We start from the raw sequence: 16,291 nt of genomic DNA on the forward strand, positions 1-16,291 counted from the left end.
CGCTTTCCTGGAACATGTTATTTCCAATCAGAAGCATTGATTGAACATCACAGAAATCAAGGGTTGCAACTCTGGCTAGAGGTTTGATCACGTGACGTCTGATCACGTGACATCTGTAAATGTTATTGTGTTTACCTTCTAACGATTGGATGCACATCTGGAGTACTGTGTGCATTTCTGGACATCGCATTAGAAAGGGTAGATTGGCCTTGGAAGGAGTGCAGCGCAGATACACCAGAATGTTACCTGGGCTCCGAGGATTAGGTTATGAGGAGAGAGTAGATAAACTAGCTTGTATTCCCTGGACTATAGAAAGTTGAGGGGTGATTTGATTGAGGTTTTTAGGATTTTGATGGAGAGAAACTTTTTCCACTGGCAGGAGAATTCAGGACAAGGGGACATAACCTTAAAATCAGAGCCAGGCCATTCAGGAGAGAAGTTAGGAAACACTTCTTCACGCAAAACATAGAAACATAGAAAATAGCTGCAGGAGTAGGCCATTCGGACCTTCGAGCCTGCACCACCATTCAATAAGATCATGGCTGATCATGCAACTTTAGTACCCCATTCCTGCTTTCTCTCCATACCCCTTGATCCCTTTAGCCGTAAGGACCACATCTAACTCCCTTTTGGATATATCTAACGAACTAGCCTCAACAACTTTCTGTGGTCGAGAATTCCACAAGTTCACAATTCTCTGAGTGAAGAAGTTTCTCCTCATCTCGGTCCTAAATGGCTTACCCCTTATCCTTAGACTGTGACCCCTGGTTCTAGACTTCCCCATCATCCGGAACATTCTTCCTGCATCTAACCTGTCCAATCCCGTCAGAATTTTATAGGTTGGTAAAAGTATGTAACTCGCTCCCACAAATAGCAGCAGATGTATAGTTCAATTAATCATTTTACACCTGAGCTGATAGATTTTTGCAAGGGTGTTAAGAGATATGGACCCGAGGCGGGTGGGTGGATTTGGGCTACAGATCAGACATGATCACATCAAATGGCGGAACAGGCTCAAGGGGCTGAATGGTCTCCTCCTGTTCCTATGCTCCTTGTGAAGTATCTTTGCTCCTGGCTTTGCGCTGTCTTTTGGATGAAACGTTAAACCGAGGTCCAGTCAGCGACCCTGGAGAGAGACCAGTCCCAAACAGGGATGTACGAAATTCAAACTTGAAGTCTCTGATGCTCATCTGGGAAAGCCAGCCGGCCGATACACATAGAAAATAGGGGCAGGAGTAAGCCATTCGGCCCTTCAAGCCTGCACCACCATTCAATATGATCATGGCTAATCATGCAACTTCAGTACCCCACTCCTGCTTTCTCTCCATACCCCTTGATCCCTTTAACCGTAAGAGCCACATCTAACACACTTTTGAATATATCTAACGAACTGGCCTTAACAACTCTCTGCGGTAGAGAATTCCACAGGTTCACAATTCTCTGAGTGAAGAAGTTTCTCCTCATTTCGGCTCTAAATGGCTTACCCCTTATCCTTAGACTGTGACCCCTGATTCTGGACTTCCTCAACATCGGGAACATTCTTCCTGCATCTAACCTGTCCAATCCCCTCAGAATTTTATATGTTTCTATGAGATCCCCTCTAATTCTTCTAAATTCCAGTGAATATAAGCCTAGTCGATCCTGTCTGACGGGCGGGGCTCAGTGTGCTGTGCTTGGCTGAAGGGACAGTGACCTCTGACTCTGCGATCTGCCCAAAGGCCCTCTACAGCTCCATAGCATGGAATTCCCCTCGACCTCTGATAAGACAGTTGAGGACATAAGAAATCGGAGCAGGAGTAGGCCCCTCGAGCCTGCTCCACTATTTAATGAGATCATGGCTGATCTTCAACCTCAACTCCACTTTCCTGCCCTATCTTCATATCCCTTGATTCCCTTAATATCCAAAAGTTTTTTCGATCTCTGTCTTGAATATACTCAATGACTGAGCCTCCACAACCACTGGGGCAGAGAATTCCAAAGATTTACCACCCTCTGAGTGAAGAAATTTCTCCTCATCTCGGTCCTAAATGGCCGACCCCTTATTCTGAGACTGTGACCCCTGATCCTAGACTCCCCAGCCAGTGGAAACAACCTCCCAGCATCTACCCTGTCAAGCCCTGTAAGAATTTTGTATGTTTCAATGAGATCACCTCTCATTCTTCTAAACTCCAGAGAATATAGGCCTAGTCGACTCAATCCTCATAATACAATCCCCCCCCATCCCAGGAATCAGTCTGGTGAACCAGATGGGGATAGATTTTTGTATGCTGAGAGATCGGGTCATGATACAGCAGGGCTGGGTTAGGGCGGTAGGAGTTGTACTTTATGAAATATAATTTGTGTTGTGCAAGAAGCTCCAAGAACCAAGAGGCCACCCGCGAGCAGGTGAAGAAGAGAAAACGAAGGTGGGGGAGGGAATCTGCAGGGACGGAGGGGAAACCAGAGGTGGAAGGGACTTTGATTCCATCAGTAACTAATAGTAATTCACTGAAAATGCACCCATAACTAATACAGGTCAGCCCTCTGTGGTCCGGCACCCTCGGGACCTGACCGATGCCGAAACAGAATTTTCCGAACCACGGGAGGTCAGCAGTATTGTCATAGTGAATGGAATGCTCCCTGAGGGAACATTCACTATTATGTGACGAGGACAAGGTTAACAATCCTTGCTGCACAGTCATAAATAAAGGTGTTGGAATAAATCCTCCCCACCCACCAAAATCAGTTCCCGTCATTCGGAACATACAATGACAGCACTCAATCACCCCCGGACTCTAGAGCAAGAAAGCACAGATGTCCCTCAGGAGTCGCAAAGAGCAGACTGACAAAAGGTGCCCAAAAAATAACAATGTAAGACACAGAAAGGAAGTAAGCTTGTGAGGATCCTGCACTTCACCAACAGTGCAGAAACCGGGACATCACGCAAAGCGGCAGTTCAGCAAACTAATGCCAAACCACGGATATTTCCGGACATGAGAGTCCCGGACCAGAGAGCTTCAACCTGTAGTAATACTGGTAACACTCCGATTCCCTCTCATAACCAACCGTAATACGACAACTCACTAATAGTCTGGAATGGCCCGCTATCCGACTGTTTACACTGCCCAGGAGATTAGTGCCCTGTTCCGGGAGACACCTGGACAATCCAGGAGGGTCGGTAACCCTGCAGCAATCCTGAAAGCAATATGGGGACCTAAAGTTTTAATTGAGCAATTTCACCTGTGCAGCGATTGCTGGGAAAACCCTGGCCGAGTGGTTTAATGCGCTGAATCCAGGCTCCAGTCTCTTTGGAGGCGTGGGGTCGAATCCCACCGCTGCCAGAATTTGTGGCGTGTAATATTTGCATCCCTTCACCACAAGCATGAAGCAGTGGTTGGCTGCTGTGTTACGAAGTGACTATTTTCACGTGGTGTCCACCGGTACGCTCGCGGCCTTCCGCAAGAGTAAACCAAAGTTTATTTTGATGTTTTTTTTGTCTAAACTTTAATTTGTTTATTGTGCCGGTTTAAGTGCCCTCAAAAAAAAAAAAAAACCCTGCCTCCATAAACATCCTGTTGTGTTTGCTAACCGGAGGAGAGAGGAAGCGAGCAAGAGAAACTGCAAAGCTGGGATTTATTGGTGTAGTCTGGGCAGCGGTGAGATTGTGACCTGGGAGAACTTGTTTTCATGTGTGGGTCTCCTGCTGTATTTACAAGTATAATAGGCCAGTCTATGATAGGCTTGTGTTACTTGTAATCTGAGATGCCTTCCAGTTAATATTTATTTACCTGATCATCATAGGCAGTCCTTCGGAATCGAGGAAGACTTGCTTCCACTCTTAACATGAGTTTTTAGGTGGCTGTACAGTCCAATACGAGAACCACAGTCTCTGTCACAGGTATGTAAGGCCTGGTATGTCCTGTATGGTTCATTTACCTGATACTGCAGCAAGGGTTGTGGGGAAAGGGCAGAGGGAGTGGGATTAATTGGATAGACCTTTCAAAGAGCCGGCACGATGGGCCGAATGCCCTCACTCTGCGTTGTATGATTCTATGACTGTGCTTTGACATTCCCCAGAGATTTCCATGAAATTTCTCTCGAGCCGATGACCGTTTGTATTTCAGACAGTACTACCTGCCACCTCTGCTTTTAGAATGAGTATGGTAATTGATGACTCCCTGGTTTTCTATTAACTGGTAGTATACCCGAGTGAGCACCAAATTAAGGAGTTGAGCAATCTCATGTTTTTAATCTGTGTTAAAGGCTGCGTTAACTGATGCAGGGCTTTATTTTGGCAACAGGTTTGAGATGGATGACTTTCACCTCACTCTCCCCTACTATAAAATGTCGGGAATGTCACTGAGTGAACTAATCAGCAGAAGGCCTTCGTGGGAAAATGGACCTCAGAAATTTGGAAATGGATTTATGTACTACTTAAAGCATTCTGTCTATGAGGAAATCGAAGAGCCACTGAGTGCAGTAAGCGGTTTTAATTGTAGCCTTGGATGCAATCTGATACAGTCTGGATATTGCATGCTGTGCTGTCTAACACTCTCTGGCTGCTACTGTTTCATAGAAACATAGAAAATAGGTGCAGGAGTAGGCCATTCGGCCCTTCGAGCCTGCACCGCCATTCAATGAGTTCATGGCTGAACATGCAACTTCAGTACCCCATTCCTGCTTTCTCGCCATACCCCTTGATCCCCCTAGTAGTAAGGACTATAATGATGAGTCCAAGATGTATCTGTCTGCCAATTAGCTATGTAACTAACCCAGAGGTTGGATCTAAAGGACTATACCTATAAACACACAGTAGACATACATGAGAAAGCAATTTCACCCATCCAGCCAGAAAGACACTGTGAGTTCCTCTCTCTTCTCGCAACCCCCCCACCCCCCCTCCCCCAACACTCCACCATCCACCACCTTCACAACAAATGGTTTCAGCATTTTTCCATGTTGCCCTGCTCAGAATCCATTTCATGTGTCAATCGCTCTTTGCATTAAGAACATTCTGACATCATTTGCCTCTCGTTCGTTTGAACCTGTGTCTCGTTGGTCCACTATCGCAGTTTAGTTTGAAGTAGTGTTTTGCATTTACCTTTTCTTTCACTTCGTAATTTACTTACCTCTCAGGTCCTGTCTTAGCTGTGCCTCCTTTCAAGACTGAAAAGCCCAAGTTTACGAACATAAGAACATAAGAAATAGGAGCAGGAGTAGGCCATTTGGCCCCTCGAGCCTGCTCCGCCATGCAATAAGATCATGGCTGATCTGATCATGGACTCAGCTCCATTTCCCCGCCCACTTCCCATAACCCTTTACTCCCTTATCGCTCAAAAATCTATCTCCGCCTTAAATTTATTCAGTGACCCAGCCTCCACAGCTCTCTGAGGCAGAGAAGTCCACAGATTTACAACCCTCAGAGAAGAAATTCCTCCTCATCTCTGTTTTAAATGGGTGGCCCCTTATTCTGAGACTATGTCCCCGAATTCTAGTCATCCCCTATCAGTGGAAACATCCTCTCTGCATCCACCTTGTCAAGCCCCCTCATAATCTTATACGTTTCAATAAGATCACCTTTCATTCTTCTGAATTCCAATGAGTAGAGCCCCAAACTACTCAACCTTTCCTCATAAGTCAACCCCCTTATTCCCGGGATCAACCTTGTGAACTTTCTCTGAACTGCCTCCAATGCAAGTTTCTTCAATTCTTTTCACCGTTCGATCTTCTGATGCTCGAGATTGGTCTCTTGGCTTTTCCTCCAACTCTTCCTTGGCTGAAATGTCTCTCTCTTGTATCTTTGGGAACAAAAACTGGACAATGTGCTCTGTGTGGTCTGACCAGAGTGCTGTACAGTTTTAGTATATCTCACACCAAACACCGCCCATCCATCACCCCTGTGCTCACTAGCCCACATTGACTCCAGACCTGGCAACATCTCAATATTGAAATTTTCATCCTTCTGTTGAAATCCCTCCATGGAACCTCCTCCAGCCCTAAAAAACCTCCGAGAGCTCTGTGTTCCTTCAATTCTGGCCTCTTGTAATTTTCTTTGCTCCACTATTGGCGGCCGTGCCTTCTGTTGCGAGGCCCTAAGCTCTGGAATTCCCTCCCTCCCTAAACCTCTCCGCCTCTTAACTTCCCTCTTCTCCTTTAAGACACTCCTTAAAACCTACTTGTTTGACCAAGCTTTTGGGCATATGTCCTTAGATCTCCTTCCATGACTCAGTGTCAAATTGTGTCTGATCACGCTTCTGTGAAGCACCTTAGGACATTTTATGGTGTAAAAGGTGCTATATAAATTCAGGTTGTTGTACGAGCCTAAAGATTTTTTAAAAAGATAAGCGTAAGAGTTGAATTTCAATGATTCCCTGGAGTTTGGAGCCCACAGGGGCTGGATGGAGCATTCTTTTAATAAAATACTCTTGTTTGCTTATTGGAAATTATCATCAATCCTATAGGACACAGCAAACCAGGTGTTGCACATATTCAAGCTGGCGGAACCAACCCAAATTCCTCACGTCTTGTGCAGCCCATGCATGAGAAACGTGTGCCTGAGAACCGCGTGGGACCATCTGGAGAGGCTGGCCGCAATCAGCCCATCGGCCCTGGTGACGCTGACCAAAGCAACGGTGGCGCTGAGAATCGAAGACCCGCAGAAGTACCAGATGGCCATGGAGCGGTATACCGAGGTGGAGTTGGTATCTCAAAATCTTTGCGCCGTCCGCGAGCTCTGACTTACCTGCAAGCCTTTCAAAACCCAAGCTGGGCATCACCTGTACCACAGCTTCTTGGTTTAGCTCATGTTTCTGCTCATCAATATCATAGGCAGTCCCTCGGAATCGAGGAAGACTTGCTTCCATTCTAAAAATGAGTCCTTGGGTGGCTGAACAGTCCAATACGGGAATTACAGTCTCTGTCACAGGTGGGACAGACAGTGGTTGAAGGAAAGGGTGGGTGGGGAGTCTGGTTTGCCGCACGCTCTTTCCGCTGCCTGCGCTTGATTTTTGCATGCTCTCGGCGATGAGACACGAGGTGCTCTGCGCCCTCCCGGATGCACCTCCTCCACTTAGGGCGGATTTTTTGGCCAGGGACTCCCAGGTGTCTCCGCAAGATCCTTCTGCTACATGTGCAGTGTTGGGATATTTCACAACGTTAAAGGCGCTATATAAATTCAAGTTGTTGTTGTTTGTGCAAAGGGAGTTGGCTCCACACCAAACACTAAATAAAAATTGTAGTAGGAATTCTGAGTTGGAGCCCAGTGTTGCTCTAGAACGAAGGATTGAGTGATGAGCTGAAAATCTCCACGTTTTGGTCCATCAGTGAGTATGATGTCGGACAGATTTGAGTAGCTGTAGCTCGTCCTCGAATGCAATGACCGGGCCTAAATTGACCCAAAATTGGCTTTCTCTTTATCAGTGTGAAACTTCCAATTCCGACACCAGCTGTCGGAGCAGTTGGTACAGGAAGTGAAAGTGGCCCGCTGCACTGTTGGCAGGTGCTTTACTGAGATTGGGGATAAAGTACATTATTGGAGCACAATAGAGGAAGTGCTACTCTGCAGTTGGCCCATGTTGTCCCTGAGCCGAGAGTTTGTTCACACTGCGTGCTAAAGCTGTTCCATGTCTGTGCACTGCTATTTCTCCCCTCGTTAACTGCACAGAATTTACAGCTCGGAAACCGGCCATTCGGCCCAACACAAGCCTCCTCACATCCTCCCACCCTTTGCTAGGATAAATAGCCACTATTTTATAAACACTTGTAGCTGTACTTTCAATCACTTAGCGATAAAACTCCAATAATACATGTAAATGATAGCTGTTTAGTGTGAGTATTCTTCCCCCCCGCCCCACTGCCCCTGCCTCGCCCCCACCACGGAGTGTTTTCCTTTGCAATGGATGAGGCACCTACAACTCTTAAACTGTAATGTGCCCCAGTACTTAAAAAAAATAATTCACAGGATGTGGGCGTCGCTGGCAATGCCGGCATTTATTGCTCATCCCTAATTGCCCTCGAGAAGGTGGTGGGGAACCGCCATTTGAGAGTCAACCACATTGCTGTGGGTCTGGAGTCACATATAGGCCAGACCGGGTAAGGACAGCAGATTTCCTTATCTAAGTATGATGTAGATAAATGTGAGGTTATCCACTTTGGTGGCAAAAACAGGAAGGCAGAATATTATCTGAATGGTGATAAATTAGGAAAAGGGGAGGTGCAACGAGACCTGAGTGTCATGATACATCAGTCATTGAAGGTTGGCATGCAGGTACAGCAGGCAGTGAAGGTGGCAAATGGCATGTTGGCCTTCATAGTGAGAGGATTTGAGTATAGGAGCAGGGAGGTCTGACTGCAGTTGTACAGGGCCTTGGTGAGGCCACACCTGGAATATTGTGTACAGTTTTGCACTCCCAATCTGAGGAAGGACAGAGTGCAGCGAAGGTTCACCAGACTGATTCCCGGGATAGCAGGACTGACATATGAAGAAAGACTGGATCGACTAGGCTTATATTCACTGGAATTTAGAAGAATGAGAGGGGACCTCATTGAAACATGTAAACATATGACGGGATTGGACAGGTTAGATGCAGTAAGAATGTTCCCGATGTTGGGGAAGTCCAGAACCAGGGGTCACAGTCGAAGGGTAAAGTGTAAGCCATTTAGGACCGAGATGAGGAGAAACTTCTTCACTCAGAGAATTGTGAACGTGTGGAATTCTCTACCACAGAATGTTGTTGAGGCCAGTTCACTAGATATATTCAAAAGGGAGTTAGATGTGGCCCTTATGGCGAAAGAGATCAAGGGATATGGAGAGAAAGCAGGAATGGGGTACTGAAGTTGCATGATCAGCTATGATCATATTGAATGGTGGTGCAGGCTCGAAGGGCCGAATGGCCAATACCTGCACCTATTTTCTAGGTTTCTAAGGAGGAATTTCTTCTCTCAGAGGGTTGTAAATCTCTGGACTTCGCTGCCTCAGAGAGCTGTGGAAGCTGGGACATTAAATAAATTTAAGACAGAGATGGACAGTTTCTTAAACAATAAGGGGTTAAGGGGTTATGGGGACCAGGCAGGGAAGTGGAGCTGAGTCCATGATCGGATCAGCCATGAAACTCCCAGTGTTAGTGAGTGACTGCGTTCCATTGAAACACTCAGTGTTAATGAGTGACTGACTGCCCATTGAAACACCCATTGCTAGTGACTGACTGCCCATTGAAACACCCAGTGTTAGTGAGTGACTGCACTCGATTGAAACACCCAGTGTTAGTGAGTGACTGCCCATTGAAACACCCAGTGTTAGTGAGTGACTGCATTCCATTGAAACACCCAGTGTAAGTGAGTGACTGCCCATTGATACATTCAGTGTTAGTGAGTGACTGCCCATTGAAACAGCCAGTTTTAGTGAGTGACTGCCCACTGAAACACCCGTGTTAGTGAGTGACTGCATTCCATTGAAACACCCAGTGTTGGTGACTGACTGCATTCCATTGAAACACCCAGTGTTCGTGAGTGACTGCGTTCCATTGAAACACCCAATGTAAGTGACTGACTGCCCATTGAAACACTCAGTGTTAGTGACTGAGTGCGTTCCATTGAAACACCCAGTGTTAGTAAGTGACTGCACTCGATTGAAACACCCACTGTTAGTGAGTGACTGCCCATTGAAACACCCAGTGTTAGTGAGTGACTGCGTTCCATTGAAACACTCAGTGTTGGTGACTGACTGCATTCCATTGAAACACCCAATGCAAGTGACTGACTGCCCATTGAAACACCCAGTGTTAGTGAGTGACTGCCCATTGAAACACCCAGTGTTAGTGAGTGACTGCACACTGAAACACCCGTGTTAGTGAGTGACTGCATTCTATTGAAACACCCAATGTTAGTGACTGACCGCCCATTGAAACACCCAGTGTTAGTGAGTGACTGCGTTCCATTGAAACACCCAGTGTTAGTGACTGACTGCCCATTGAAACAGCCAGTGTAAGTGAGTGACTGCCCATTGATACATTCAGTGTTAGTGAGTGACTGCATTCCATTGAAACACTCAGTGTAAGTGAGTGACTGCCCATTGATACATTCAGTGTTAGTGAGTGATTGCCCATTGAAACAGCCAGTTTTAGTGAGTGACTGCCCACTGAAACACCCGTGTTAGTGAGTGACTGCATTCCATTGAAACACCCAGTGTTGGTGACTGACTGCATTCCATTGAAACACCCAGTGTTCGTGAGTGACTGCGTTCCATTGAAACACCCAATGTAAGTGACTGACTGCCCATTGAAACACTCAGTGTTAGTGACTGAGTGCGTTCCATTGAAACACCCAGTGTTAGTAAGTAACTGCACTCGATTGAAACACCCAGTGTTAGTGAGTGAATGCATTCCATTGAAACACTCAGTGTTAGTGAGTGACTGCGTTCCATTGAAACACCCAGTGTTCGTGAGTGACTGCCTATTGAAACACCCAGTGTTCGTGAGTGACTGCCTATTGAAACACCCAGTGTTAGTGAGTGACTGCCCATTGATACATTCAGTGTTAGTGAGTGACTGCCCATTGAAACACCCAGTTTTAGTGAGTGACTGCGTTCCATTGAAACACCCAGTGTTAGTGACTGACTGTGTTCCATTGAAACACCCAGTGTTAGTGACTGACTGTGTTCCATTGAAACACCCAGTGTTAGTGACTGACTGCATTCCATTGAAACACCCAGTATTAATGAGTGACTGCATTCCATTGAAACACCCAGTGTTGGTGACTGACTGCATTCCATTGAAACACTCAGTGTTACTGACTGACTGCATTCCATTGAAACACCCAGTGTTAGTGACTGCATTCCATTGAAACACCCAGTGTTGGTGACTGACTGCATTCCATTGAAACACCCAATGCAAGTGACTGACTGCATTCCATTGAAACACCCAGTGTTAGTGACTGACTGCATTCCATTGAAACACCCAGTGTTAGTGACTGACTGCATTCCATTGAAACACCCAATGTTAGTGAGTGACTGCGTTCCATTGAAACACCCAGTGTTAGTGACTGACTGCATTCCATTGAAACACCCAGTGTTAGTGACTGACTGCATTCCATTGAAACACCCAGTGTTACTGACTGACTGCGTTCCATTGAAACACCCAGTGTTAGTGCGTGACTGCATACCATTGAAACACCCAGTGTTAGTGAGTTACTGCCCATTGAAACACTCAGTGTTAGTGACTGACTGCCCATTGAAACACCCAGTGTTAGTGAGTGACTGCCCATTGAAACACCCAGTGTAAGTGAGTGACTTCCCATTGAAACACCCAGTGTTAGTGAGTGACTACCCATTGAAACACTCAGTGTTAGTGAGTGACTGCATTCCATTGAAACACTCAGTGTTAGTGAGTGACTGCGTTCCATTGAAACACCCAGTGTTCGTGAGTGACTGCCTATTGAAACACCCAGTGTTAGTGAGTGACTGCCCATTGATACATTCAGTGTTAGTGAGTGACTGCCCATTGAAACACCCAGTTTTAGTGAGTGACTGCGTTCCATTGAAACACCCAGTGTTAGTGACTGACTGCATTCCATTGAAACACGCAGTGTTAGTGAGTGACTGCCCATTGAAACACTCAGTGTTAGTGAGTGACTGCCCATTGAAACACTCAGTGTTAGTGACTGACTGTGTTCCATTGAAACACCCAGTGTTAGTGACTGACTGTGTTCCATTGAAACACCCAGTGTTAGTGACTGACTGTGTTCCATTGAAACACCCAGTGTTAGTGACTGACTGTGTTCCATTGAAACACCCAGTGTTAGTGACTGACTGCATTCCATTGAAACACCCAGTGTTACTGACTGACTGCATTCCATTGAAACACCCAGTGTTAGTGACTGCATTCCATTGAAACACCCAGTGTTGGTGACTGACTGCATTCCATTGAAACACCCAATGCAAGTGACTGACTGCCCATTGAAACACCCAGTGTTAGTGAGTCACTGCGTTCCATTGAAACACCCAGTGCTCGTGAGTGACTGCGTTCCATTGAAACACCCAATGTAAGTGACTGACTGCCCATTGAAACACCCAGTTTTAGTGAGTGACTGCACACTGAAACACCCGTGTTAGTGAGTGACTGCATTCTATTGAAACACCCAATGTTAGTGACTGACCGCCCATTGAAACACCCAGTGTTAGTGAGTGACTGCGTTCCATTGAAACACCCAGTGTTAGTGACTGACTGCCCATTGAAACAGCCAGTGTAAGTGAGTGACTGCCCATTGAAACACCCAGTGTTAGTGAGTGACTGCGTTCCATTGAAACACCCAGTGTTAGTGACTGACTGCCCATTGAAACAGCCAGTGTAAGTGAGTGACTGCCCATTGATACATTCAGTGTTAGTGAGTGACTGCCCATTGAAACACCCAGTTTTAGTGAGTGACTGCGTTCCATTGAAACACCCAGTGTTAGTGACTGACTGCATTCCATTGAAACACGCAGTGTTAGTGAGTGACTGCCCATTGAAACACTCAGTGTTAGTGAGTGACTGCCCATTGAAACACTCAGTGTTAGTGACTGACTGTGTTCCATTGAAACACCCAGTGTTAGTGACTGACTGTGTTCCATTGAAACACCCAGTGTTAGTGACTGACTGTGTTCCATTGAAACACCCAGTGTTAGTGACTGACTGTGTTCCATTGAAACACCCAGTGTTAGTGACTGACTGCATTCCATTGAAACACCCAGTGTTACTGACTGACTGCATTCCATTGAAACACCCAGTGTTAGTGACTGCATTCCATTGAAACACCCAGTGTTGGTGACTGACTGCATTCCATTGAAACACCCAATGCAAGTGACTGACTGCCCATTGAAACACCCAGTGTTAGTGAGTCACTGCGTTCCATTGAAACACCCAGTGCTCGTGAGTGACTGCGTTCCATTGAAACACCCAATGTAAGTGACTGACTGCCCATTGAAACACCCAGTTTTAGTGAGTGACTGCACACTGAAACACCCGTGTTAGTGAGTGACTGCATTCTATTGAAACACCCAATGTTAGTGACTGACCGCCCATTGAAACACCCAGTGTTAGTGAGTGACTGCGTTCCATTGAAACACCCAGTGTTAGTGACTGACTGCCCATTGAAACAGCCAGTGTAAGTGAGTGACTGCCCATTGAAACACCCAGTGTTAGTGAGTGACTGCGTTCCATTGAAACACCCAGTGTTAGTGACTGACTGCCCATTGAAACAGCCAGTGTAAGTGAGTGACTGCCCATTGATACATTCAGTGTTAGTGAGTGACTGCCCATTGAAACACCCAGTTTTAGTGAGTGACTGCCCACTGAAACACCCGTGTTAGTGAGTGACTGCATTCCATTGAAACACCCAGTGTTGGTGACTGACTGCATTCCATTGAAACACCCAGTGTTCGTGAGTGACTGCGTTCCATTGAAACACCCAATGTAAGTGACTGACTGCCCATTGAAACACTCAGTGTTAGTGAGTGACTGCATTCCATTGAAACACTCAGTGTTAGTGAGTAACTGCCCATTGATACATTCAGTGTTAGTGAGTGACTGCCCATTGAAACACCCAGTTTTAGTGCGTGACTGCGTTCCATTGAAACACCCAGTGTTAGTGACTGACTGCATTCCATTGAAACACGCAGTGTTAGTGAGTGACTGCCCATTGAAACACTCAGTGTTAGTGACTGACTGTGTTCCATTGAAACACGCAGTGTGAGTGACTGACTGCCCATTGAAACACTCAGTGTTAGTGAGTGACTGCATTCCATTGAAACACCCAGTGTTAGCGAGTGACAGCATTCGATTGAAACACCCAATGTTAGTGAGTGACTGCGTTCCATTGAAACACCCAGTGTTAGTGACTGACTGCATTCCATTGAAACACCCAGTGTTAGTGACTGAGTGCATTCCATTGAAACACCCAGTGTTACTGACTGACTGCGTTCCATTGAAACACCCAGTGTTAGTGCGTGACTGCACACCATTGAAACACCCAGTGTTAGTGAGTTGCTGCCCATTGAAACACTCAGTGTTAGTGACTGACTGCCCATTGAAACACCCAGTGTGAGTGAGTGACTGCATTCCATTGAAACACCCAGTATTAGTGAGTGACTGCATTCCATTGAAACACCCAGTGTTGGTGACTGGCTGCATTCCATTGAAACACTCAGTGTTACTGACTGATTGCATTCCATTGAAACACCCAGTGTTAGTGACTGCATTCCATTGAAACACCCAGTGTTGGTGACTGACTGCATTCCATTGAAACACCCAATGCAAGTTACTGACTGCCCATTGAAACACCCAGTGTTAGTGAGTGACTGCGTTCCATTGAAACACCCAGTGCTCGTGAGTGACTGCGTTCCATTGAAACACCCAATGCAAGTGACTGACTGCCCATTGAAATCTCCAGTGTTAGTGAGTGACTGCATTCCATTGAAACACCCAGTGTAAGTGAGTGACTGCCCATTGATACATTCAGTGTTAGTGAGTGACTGCCCATTGAAACACCCAGTTTGAGTGAGTGACTGCCCACTGAAACACCCGTGTTAGTGAGTGACTGCATTCCATTGAAACACCCAGTGTTGGTGACAGACTGCATTCCATTGAAACACCCAGTGTTCGTGAGTGACTGCGTTCCATTGAAACACCCAATGTAAGTGACTGACTGCCCATTGAAACACCCAGTTTTAGTGAGTGACTGCGTTCCATTGAAACACCCAGTGTTAGTGACTGACTGCATTCCATTGAAACACGCAGTGTTAGTGAGTGACTGCCCATTGAAACACTCAGTGTTAGTGAGTGACTGCCCATTGAAACACTCAGTGTTAGTGAGTGACTGCCCATTGAAACACTCAGTGTTAGTGACTGACTGTGTTCCATTGAAACACCCAGTGTTAGTGACTGACTGTGTTCCATTGAAACACCCAGTGTGAGTGACTGACTGCCCATTGAAACACTCAGTGTTAGTGAGTGACTGCATTCCATTGAAACACCCAGTGTTAGTGAGTGACAGCATTCCATTGAAACACCCAATGTTTGTGAGTGACTGCATTCCATTGAAACACTCAGTGTTAGTGACTGACTGCATTCCATTGAAACACGCAGTATTAGTGAGTGACTGCATTCCATTGAAACACCCAGTGTTAGTGACTGACTGCATTCCATTGAAACACCCAGTGTTAGTGACTGACTGCATTCCATTGAAACACCCAATGTTAGTGAGTGACTGCGTTCCATTGAAACACCCAGTGTTAGTGACTGACTGCATTCCATTGAAACACCCAGTGTTAGTGACTGACTGCATTCCATTGAAACACCCAGTGTTACTGACTGACTGCGTTCCATTGAAACACCCAGTGTTAGTGCGTGACTGCATACCATTGAAACACCCAGTGTTAGTGAGTTACTGCCCATTGAAACACTCAGTGTTAGTGACTGACTGCCCATTGAAATACCCAGTTTTAGTGAGTGACTGCGTTCCTTTGAAACACTCAGTGTTAGTGACTGACTGCATTCCATTGAAACACGCAGTGTTAGTGAGTGACTGCCCATTGAAACACTCAGTGTTCGTGACTGACTGTGTTCCATTGAAACACTCAGTGTTCGTGACTGACTGTGTTCCATTGAAACACCCAGTGTTAGTGACTGACTGTGTTCCATTGAAACACCCAGTGTTAGTGACTGACTGCCCATTGAAACACTCAGTGTTAGTGAGTGAGTGCGTTGCATTGAAACACCCAGTGTTAGTGAGTGGCTGCGTTCCATTGAAACACCCAGTGTTAGTGACTGACTGCATTCCATTGAAACACCCAGTGTTAGTGAGAGACTGCGTTCCATTGAAATACCCAGTGTTAGTGAGTGTCTGCGTTCCATTGAAACACCCAATGTTAGTGACTTACTGCATTCCATTGAAACACCCAATGTTAGTTACATGACTGCATTCCATTGAAACACGCAGTGTTAGTGAGTGACTGCCCATTGAAACACTCAGTGTTAGTGACTGACTGCCCATTGAAACACTCAGTGTTAGTGAGTGACTGCATTCCATTGAAACGCCCAGTGTTAGTGACTGACTGCATTCCATTGAAACACCCAATGTTAGTGAGTGACTGCGTTCCATTGAAACACCCAGAGTTAGTGACTGACTGCGTTCCATTGAAATACCCAGTGTTAGTGAGTGACTGCATTCCATTGAAACACGCAGTGTTAGTGACTGACTGCGTTCCATTGAAACACCCAGTGTTAGTGAGTGACTGCCCATTGAAACAACCAGTGTTAGTGACTGACTGCCCATTGAAATA

At 46.1% G+C, this 16,291-nt stretch overlaps 1 protein-coding gene across 9 annotated transcripts in view; it reads left to right on the forward strand.

The window, feature by feature from the left end:
* Positions 1 to 16,291, forward strand: part of hps3 (HPS3 biogenesis of lysosomal organelles complex 2 subunit 1) — a 119,362-nt gene that overhangs the window by 26,744 nt on the left and 76,327 nt on the right. For all 9 annotated transcript variants that reach the window (XM_070883693.1, XM_070883691.1, XM_070883698.1 and 6 more), the window contains 2 exons: positions 4,281 to 4,458; positions 6,441 to 6,671. In XM_070883693.1, coding sequence (XP_070739794.1) covers positions 4,281 to 4,458; positions 6,441 to 6,671 — 409 coding nt within the window. The remainder of the gene's footprint in view (positions 1 to 4,280; positions 4,459 to 6,440; positions 6,672 to 16,291) is intronic.

The sequence above is a fragment of the Pristiophorus japonicus genome, chromosome 6 (assembly GCF_044704955.1).
Source record: "Pristiophorus japonicus isolate sPriJap1 chromosome 6, sPriJap1.hap1, whole genome shotgun sequence".
Taxonomy (NCBI): Eukaryota; Metazoa; Chordata; class Chondrichthyes; family Pristiophoridae; genus Pristiophorus; species Pristiophorus japonicus.